Source organism: Poromitra crassiceps, assembly GCF_964638095.1.
Source record: "Poromitra crassiceps genome assembly, contig: HAP1_SCAFFOLD_401, whole genome shotgun sequence".
NCBI classification, from domain to species: Eukaryota; Metazoa; Chordata; class Actinopteri; order Beryciformes; family Melamphaidae; genus Poromitra; species Poromitra crassiceps.
The window spans coordinates 34,335-43,971 of record NW_028152004.1 but is presented as its reverse complement, the minus strand read 5'-3'; the positions used below and the strand labels follow the sequence as shown (position 1 = coordinate 43,971).

General features: G+C 43.9%; 1 protein-coding gene across 1 annotated transcript; it reads left to right on the top strand.

The window, feature by feature from the left end:
• Positions 1–2,046: 2,046 nt before the first annotated feature.
• LOC310771183 (major histocompatibility complex class I-related gene protein-like) lies at positions 2,047–7,078 on the top strand (the record flags this gene model as incomplete). The annotated part of the gene is made up of 6 exons (XM_083663840.1): positions 2,047–2,077; positions 2,251–2,352; positions 2,940–3,218; positions 4,153–4,458; positions 6,700–6,807; positions 7,056–7,078. The coding sequence occupies 6 exons, from the start codon at positions 2,047–2,049 to the stop codon at positions 7,076–7,078; spliced, it is 849 nt and encodes a 282-aa protein (XP_083519966.1).
• Between the last annotated feature and the right edge of the window lie 2,559 nt (positions 7,079–9,637).

The window sequence follows — 9,637 nt, the reverse complement described above, 5'->3', positions numbered from 1 at the left end:
GGGAGCTCTCACCCCACCTGCGGCTCACAGCTCATGGTGGAGCGGCTTCCGGGGCCTTCCCCCCTCTCCCTCTCACCCGTGCATCAGCCACGGTGCGACCTTAGGTACGCGAGGGAGAGGAGGTACCTTGGCCGTCCCAGCCAAAGCCGCCCCCACCAAATCTTACCTAAACCGCAGGCAGGGCTGAATACTGCTCCCCAGCTCCGCCATTCCTCCTCTCGACTGGTGCACGTCAGTCCTCCATCCTGTCCGTATCACGGCTGGCTTCCAGGCTCTTCTCCCGCACACCGGCTCTGCATCTCCTAATCAACAGCCCGGAGCAATTGAGGGAACCACCCACAGAGCCCGTGCGCTAATCACAGCCACTGTGCCCAGTTAATTAAGAGTCCCGCGAAAAGAGAAAACTCCCCCTCCAGACAGTGCCACCCCCAGGTTAATTGTAACACCCACATGTCTGCCACACACCAATGCATCACCCTGTGACACCTCCATGCATGTGTTGATTGTAATCGTGTGACAATAAAGACGGGCTTGTCCGTCTGAAATCGCGTTTAATCGTCTCTCTCTCCACATCTTTAGTTGGCCTGACATGCGTTGGAGGAGCTGTGGAATATGTCCTCAGCGTTTGACCCATCCTGGCTCGTCCTCCATGGTTCAGGCCAGGAGCGGTGGGCAGCTGCAGTGAAGCGCCCAGGGACCAACTTCTTCCAACCGCCGCTGGTCAGACAACAATCTTCTGCATGTTTTTTAGTTGAGGGTTATACTGTATATGGAGGAACCCCAGGTAACACGGGGAGAACATGCAAACTCCACACAGAAAGGCCCTTTCGACGAGATAGCCCACCTGGGCAGTAGGCACTGAAGATATGGGAGGAACACACCCTCAGCACCCACAGCGGGAATCGAACCCAGGACCTTCTAGCTGTGAGGCGACAGCGCTACCACTGCGCCACCGTGCCCCCCACGGTGGCACATTTGCACATTTGCCAGCATCTGCCTGAAGGGCCTGACCTTATTTGACATGTGAATTCTCCACACCTCCCTTGAATTTTGTCATATCCATTTTGACACTTCTTTTTTTTGCAGTCTGTAGATGTACATACGTCACTGAGCCTGAGGGGGAGGAGTTTAAAGATGTGATTGGGCCAGACTGGGCCTATCTACTTGTTTTATTTAAAAATAAAAGTTTGTTATAGATATAATTTTTAGATTATTTATTTTAGAAAGGCTATAAGCAATACAGGCTATGCATCATATGTTTGGGAACAAAGGGAAGATTATTCTGAAGATGTAATTTAGTATGATGTGTTTGTTCCTTTGCTGTGACCACAATGTTCGTTTCCTGTCCTGTGACAAGACACACGCTCAACTAAAAAAAGCATTTCCACATACATGAGCAGCTTTGATGCTGTGCCACTGCTGTGCCTCTGAGACAAGATAACAACTAGCCTATAACCTCATCTGAGACAAGATAACAACTAGCCTATAACCTCATCTGAGACAAGATAACAACTAGCCTATAACCTCATCTCAGACAAGATAACAACTAGCCTATAACCTCATCTTCAGAATAAGGACTTATCAAGGACAAAGCTGTAAACATACAAACAGGACTTAACTGAATGTCACTGAGATATCTTTATCGTTAAATACAACATATTTACCAAAACAAGATGAAGGAGTTGGTTTTGTTGCTCCTTTTGTTTCACGATGCATCTCCAGGTAAGATCACATTTCAAATCTTTCCTTTAATTATAATTATAAATAATTATAAGTATAATTATATAATTATAAATTATATAGAAATATATTCACATCTGCTTTTAAGTGTATGAGCGTGAATACATTTGAACCTTCCTAGTATTGATAAGTTTAATAGAGAATTGATGTGAATATATATTTTCTATAGCCTGTTGATGCTTTCAGATGATCACTCTTGACTCACATCACTCATATTATAGTATTATTTCATCTGACAATGTGTGTCCACTCACCAGCAGCATGTTAGAGTTTTTCCTCTACTAGTGAGTTTATAAATCACACAAAATGAGTTCAGTTCTCGTGGAGGCTGCTCACTGTAAAGCAGTTTAAATCTATAGAATGGTTTGAAAGAGTGCATTAATTAATTGAATTAAGTGTCATTTGGCGACATCATTGAACAGAGATTGAAATTCTTTATTGTGTTGTTAGTGTACAAATATATTCAAAATGTAACTCAAAAGCTGAGTTCCTGCCCTGTTTGTCCCACAGTGACTCACTCCCTGAAGTATCTCCAGACTGGATCCTCTGGAGTCCCAAACATCCCAGAGTACGTGAAAGTTGGGTTTGTGGATGGAGTTCAGGTGTTTCACTGTGACAGCAACACCAAGAGAGCAGAACCCAAACAGGACTGGATGATCAACGCAACAGCAGATGATCCACAGTACTGGAAGAGACAAACTGAGAAGTGTCTGAGTGACCGGCAGATCTCCAAAAACAACATTGAGAACATAAAGTGGCTCTTTAATCAAACTGGAGGTTTGTTTATGTTTCACTTTATTCTGCTGAAATGTTTTTCATTCTGCTTTGTTGTAAAGTAGCAGAGAGATGTAGCCTCCATCACTGACACGCACACACGCACGCACACGGACACGCACACACACACGCACACACACACACACACACACACACACACACACACACACACACACACACACACACACACACACACACAGTGTTGCATTTATATTAAATACAGTAGCTTCTGCTAACTAATACCATGCTCGCCTGGTATCATACGTACTGATAGTGTTTCTGTCCATCCCATAATAACCAACAGAGAATCCATTCTCTCTCTCTACCCGTCTCCCTCTCTCTCTCTCTGTGTGTGTGTGTGTGTGTCTCTCTCTCTCTCTCTCTCTCTCTCTCTCTCCCTCTCTCTCTCTCTCTCTCTCTCTCAGGTGTCCACACCTACCAGAGGATGGATGGCTGTGAATGGGATGATGAGACAGGAGAAGTTCATGCTTTTCTTCAGCATGGCTATGATGGAGAAGACTTGATGGTGTTGAACATGACAACATGGACATGGATCGCTGCTAAACCACAGGCTGTCAGAACCGCAGAGAGCTTGAATAAGAACACAGCTCAGTTAGCAGAGAACAAGAAGTATTTTTCACAGACCTGCATTGATTGGCTGAAGGAGTTAGTGTCCTATGGGAAGAGCTCTCTGCAGAGAACAGGTAGAGTCACATGACCTGATGTAGTTTCATCAACACAACAATGTTCATCTGTCTCTTCTGTTTCTAATGTAGAGAAACATGACAGTGGATATGAACCAGCACACACACACACACACACACACGCACACGCACACGCACACGCACACACACACGCACACACACACACACACACACACACACACACACACACACACACACACACACAAACACACTCAGGAGTCAACACTGACACACACATAGTACAACTGTGATGTTTTTCTGTTTGCACACATCTTTTTGTCTCGCTCTCTGTCTCCCTGTTTCTGTCTTCGTCATTCTCTCTCTCTCTCTCTCTTCCCTCCTCCTCTTTATCTGTCTCCCCTGGCCTCCCTCTCTCTCTCTCTCTCTCCTCTCAATTCAATTCAATTCACAAGCTCTCTCCCCATGTTGTTGACGATGTGGTCTTGATTGTGTGCCTGGTGGTGGGTTGAGGTGTAGAGAGATGTTGAACATAAATCAGCGTGATAAGAACTACCTAAAATGACAGAAACCATCTTTGGAGAAAATATATTTGATTATTTAGTTTGGCTCATGCCCCGTCCACTAACATGAAGGGGGCAGAATTCATGACCGGTACTGCAGCCAGCCACCCGAGGGCAATCAAGATGGCTTCACTTTTTGGGAGCTGACATGACGACCATTATACAGTCAATGGTGAAAACTAACTATGAGAATAAACAGAGATACAAAGAGTTAAAGTAACTCACCTGCAGGTTTATGGTGTCTGAGTTTCCCCTGGTGTTTGAACCTGAACAGACAGTACAAAGATTTGTATGTGTGTGTGTGTGTGTGTGTGTGTGTGTGTGTGTGTGTGTGTGTGTGTGTGTGTGTGTGTCTCTCTCTCTCTCTCTCTCTCTCTCTCTCTCTCTCTCTCTCTCTCTCTCTCTCTCTCCAGAGCTTCCCTCTGTGTCTCTCCTCCAGAAGTCTCCCTCCTCTCCAGTCACCTGCCACGCTACAGGTTTCTATCCAGACAGAGCCATGTTGTTCTGGAGGAGAGATGGAGAGAAGCTTCAGGACCTCATGGACCAGGGAGAGATCCTCCCCAACCATGATGGGACCGTCCAGACGAGCGTTCAGCTGAACGTTTCATCAGTCAAACCTGAAGACTGGGGGAAGTACGAGTGTGTGTTTCAGCTCTCTGGTGTCAAGGAGGACATCATCACCAAACTGGACCCAGCAGTGATCAAGACCAACAACCCAGGTAAGACTGGGATCACAGCTGATGGAGGAGGAGAGACACATTTAGTTTACTTCTTACACCTGACTTGCAGTGCATGAAGGAATTAATGTATTTGACAATTTCATCAAATCACAGCTCTGCACAGAAAAAGAGAGTGAAGCAGTGAGCGCTGTTCTTGTTCTACCTTCTGTAATGTTTTGTGTCTAAACATGAATGTCTCTCCAGTGGAGCAGGCAGTAAAGACACCTTCTTTGGAGTTACAAAGGTCCAGGGTTCGAATCCCCAGGTGGACAAGTCCTACTTGCCATAGGTTGCAGTATCACATGACTTCTCCCTTTAGTTAGTTTCTCCTCACTAAACCTATACCAGGTGTTTATTTGGCTCAGTAGGTAAAGGCTCAACCTTTCATGTGGAAGTTTGTGAGATCTAATCCAGACGTGTCCGTTCCAAACTCATCAGTTATTAAGGACAAATAATAGGAAGTTTGTCAGTTGTGAACAACTCCATCAATGTGATTATAATGAAAAGATGAACTTGACAGAAGTCACGGGCCGACACTAAAGCTAAGACTGCATGTCTGAACCTCACAACATGTCAGTTTGTGTGTGTCGTTTTACCTTCTGGAATGTTTTGTCTGTTTGACTTTTCAAATCGTGCTTGGACCCCTCAATTGCCGCTTGTGGCTATATTTGATTATTACATGGTGAATATGCTAACTGGGTCTAAGTGTTTCAAGCATCAATTACTTTTTTTTTTTTACTTCGAATTTTTCTTCTTCTTTCAAAACAGAAAAGGGAACAAAACTAACTCAAACAAAACCAGTGTCACAGTACATAAAACCTCAAGAAAAAAGCTTTGCCAGTCCATGTAAAGCTCTTATTCAAATACAAATCAGTGGGTGTAGATACAGGGGTCTTAGCACAGTGTTTGGTGTAGATCAGTGGGTGTAGATACAGGGGTCTTAGCACAGTGTTGGGTGTAGATCAGTGGGTGTAGATACAGGGGTCTTAGCACAGTGTTGGGTGTAGATCAGTGGGTGTAGATACAGGGGTCTTAGCACAGTGTTTGGTGTAGATCAGTGGGTGTAGACACAGGGGTCTTAGCACAGTGTTGGGTGTAGATCAGTGGGTGTAGATACAGGGGTCTTAGCACAGTGTTGGGTGTAGATCAGTGGGTGTAGATACAGGGGTCTTAGCACAGTGTTGGGTGTAGATCAGTGGGTGTAGATACAGGGGTCTTAGCACAGTGTTGGGTGTAGATCAGTGGGTGTAGATACAGGGGTCTTAGCACAGTGTTGGGTTCATGTGAGATCTTCTTGAAAGAAAAGACAAGACAGAAACAAAAGTAAAAGTAGCGTAGCCACATCAGAAGTGAAGGTCAATGAGCATATTTTACTATACATCAGGGGGGAGGCAAACCATCCACATTCTTTATTCTGATAAATATAGTCACCACTTTGTCCATCTTGTGATGTATAAGTCATTTTGCAGTCTCAATAGAAAAGTCAGTCTCTCCATTTCATGAATTTCTTTAATGATTTCAAGCCAATTATCTCCTGTGGGGGGGTCAGTCAGCAACCATTTACACGATAGTGTGACCTGCCAGCCCAGAATTTGATTCATGCTTTCCCAGACACTATCCCAAAACGGCTGTAACTTTGGGCAACCTTACAAGATTCTTCCAACCAAATTCACGTCAATACAAAGAGCAGGAAGTAGAAAAGACTGTTTAAGCATCAATTAATTTAAGTTAAAACCTGCCTAGTTAAAGGTAGAAAAAACGTTAAAAACATATAACAGAATGTGTTTCACTGTTAACATGTTCAACACATCCTAAACTATCTTGTGTTACTGTAAACTCCTCTAAAGGTATGACATTTTTACGTGTAGGCTAATGCATGTATAAAACATTTTACATTGTGGAAAAATATGATATCGTTTTTACAAAATATGTGAAATTGTCTTACTTGTCTCAATTGGAGAGGAGGAATCAGCTCTGGTTGTTGTTGCAGGCAGGTCAGCTGGAGGAAGACGAACTGGTTAACGTACAAGATAAGCTATAGATGAATCAGCTGTCATTCAGAAAACATCTGACTTATGATTTACAGTTTGTCTCCAAACTATTTGATATCCACATAAAATAGGATGATTTTCTCATTTATATTATTCCCTTCATCTTTTTGGCCCTGCACCCCCTGCTTCTCTCTCTTTCTCCCTCCCTCTCTCCCTTCTTCCCCACTCGCCCTCTATCTCTCTCGCCCAGGTGACTTCCTGGTCGTGGCTGTGTGTGTGACTGTTGTTGTGGTTGTTTTGGTGGTGCTGGCTGTCAGTCTGCTGCTCTACAGATGGAAGAGAAAGAGAGAAAGTGATGGTGAGTTGCTTTCAACCGTGTAAACTAACACACACACACACACACACACACACACACACACACACACACACACACACACACACACACACACACACACAGACACACACACACACACACACACACACACACACACAAATAAAAATCTTTGTACTGTCTGTTCCACAGGTTCGAACACCAGGGGAAACTCAGGCTCCATAAACCTGCAGGTGAATTGTTTTAACTCTTTGTATCTCTGTTTATTCTCATAGTTAGTTTCCAGTTCCACCATTGACGGTATAATATATGGACGTCATGTCAGCTCCCAAAAAGTGAAGCCAAAACACCTCGATTGCCCTCTGGTGATTTCTGTCATTTTAGGTAGTTCTTATCACACTGACATATGTTCAAGTGCTCATCATTCTGATGAGTTTGTTTATAATTAGTTAAAGTTAAGCACAAGGCAAACCAATCAAACATTCTCCAACAAACACGGACAAACACCAACAGGCAGTTGTCTGAGGATGTTGGCAGTTGTTGGAGAATGTTTGATGGCATAGAGCAGTTCTTCCCAACCACCGGGCCGCGGACCGGTACCGGGCCGCAACGCATTTGGTACCGGGCTGCGAGCCCGGTCCAATTTTTTTTTTTTTTTTAACACGTTCACTGCCAATGACGTGTTTTTACGTCAAACAAAATCCAACGGTTGACTGCCAATGACGTGTTTTTACGTCAAAAAAATGAAAAAAAAAAATTTGACCGTGGGATGTGCATCTAACCCTTTTACATCTCTTATATAAATATTGGAGCCACCGAACGTGTACAACCCATTCCACCGACCCACTAAGTGGCGACAGTGCTCTCCTGACTAGAGGAAGGCAAGCAAAAAGCAGTGTGAGGAAGCCATTCTCATGAAAATGGATTGGCGAAAACGCGCTGATTGCTGGCGGTGCGGGATTGCAAATTTGCATAATAGATTACGGGTGGAACACACTTTGAAACATGCAGCATAAATATGACCAGAATCGCAAAAGCTTCATCAAAGCTCTCAACCGAAACTCCAAGAAACGAGCGAGCCCATCCATCCAGACTTGCACAGCGGCCGCCAGCAGACAGGCACAGCAGCAGCAAAGCAGTGAGCCTGGTGACGCGAGGTTACAGCAGCAACAGAAACGAGCTTGTGACACGCCCGCTGCAGCCAAGAAGAACACACACGGAGGGAGGAGTTTGAAGGAGAGGGGTGTTTCCTGCTGTTATGGAGGAAATGACTGTTCAAAACTATTGTTTAGATGTCTGACGTCTTACTGATGCCAAAAATGAATGGTTAAAGTGACTGTTCTATCGAATTTCACAAAAAGCCGTTTATCTCAGAATAAATTTTAAGACGCTGAAACCATGCTGTATTCAACTGCTAATGCTTACATAACTACTAACTCTACAAACTAACTCTTTTAGACAGAGAAAGCACACATTCTATTAGTTCTTTTGAGATATTGTGTGTTCACAAAATCCTAACAGAAACGAATCCTCGGCTCTTGAAAGCAGTGGCGTGTCTAGGGAGTGGCCTGGGGTGGCATGGGCCACCCCTAGAATCTGATTGGCCACCCCAGGTGCCACCCCATATGATTGGCTCTCTGCACAGTCAGTAAACCAAGCTTCCGTGTATAGGCGCAATCCAGTCTTAAACCTGAGAGGCAGTAATGAGCCATAGTAGTGTCTAGCCTGCCGAAAGCCCCAGAGAAGAAGATCTTGATTTGAGGATTTGGCGCAGCTGAGCAGCAAACAACTTAACGCTAAACCAATGTCATGTGTGTGTGTGTGTGTGTGACGAAGTGAAGCGTCCTCTGTCTGATTCCTGGCGGCTACATGGACCAGGTGTGTTGATTCAGGAAGGTCTTTTTCTGGTACAAGGCATAAGTTATCAGAAGGTTAGTTTAGCCAATCTCTACTCTGCCTTCCCGGCGCGTCCCATGGAATGGTGAAGTAAAATAGAGTGAGACAATTTGTTACAGTATATCTGACATTTATTTCTGAGAATTAATTGACAACAGACATTGAATATAAAAAGGTCAACTCCTCTCCTGGTATCAATCGGCCATCAGAGATTGACCCTTTTCCATAGCCACAGACCCTCTTAATAAGCAATTACAAAAGTGGGTGGTCCTCTGTCTTCTGACGATGATTTCCCGTCAGTCAACTTCTCCTTTCCTATTTTTCCAGTTGGGGAGAGCTGATGTTCTCCGGAACTGGAAGCTTTCACTTCCAGATGTGACACTGCCTCTTCAATCAGGAACTGGAGACTTACACTTTCAGATGTGACATTGCTTCTCCACAAACATGCATGCTCCCACATTTCATGCAAAACTTTCATATCTTATAAGAGTTGATGGAAAACCCCAGGCTTTTGCTATAAGTTTCTGGTAAACCTCAACATGGCAAATGCCACCCAATTCCGGCCTTCTCGATAAAAACATGGACCGTACAGTATAAGCCAGCAAGCAGATTAGCCTTTTGTTAACATTTACTATAACCCTTACTTCTATCAGAGACACACATAATGTTAACATTTTACTTAATTTGTCAGTACAAAGGAAACATGTCAACATGTTTACCTTAACACGAGAATCATGTGATTTTGGTGACCTTAATTTTAGAGAATTGATCAGATCCATTTCAGAGAATCTGGGGATTTTCGATGGAACACTGCAAGGAAAGAGGAAGTTTGACGACACAGACAGGAGGGTTTCAGATATACATTTGACTCAACTTTACTATAGAAACGGATGTTTTCATCTGGAGATTGGAATAAATAGGGAACAGAAATCATAGTTTCATTTTTAGACAGCATACCCAC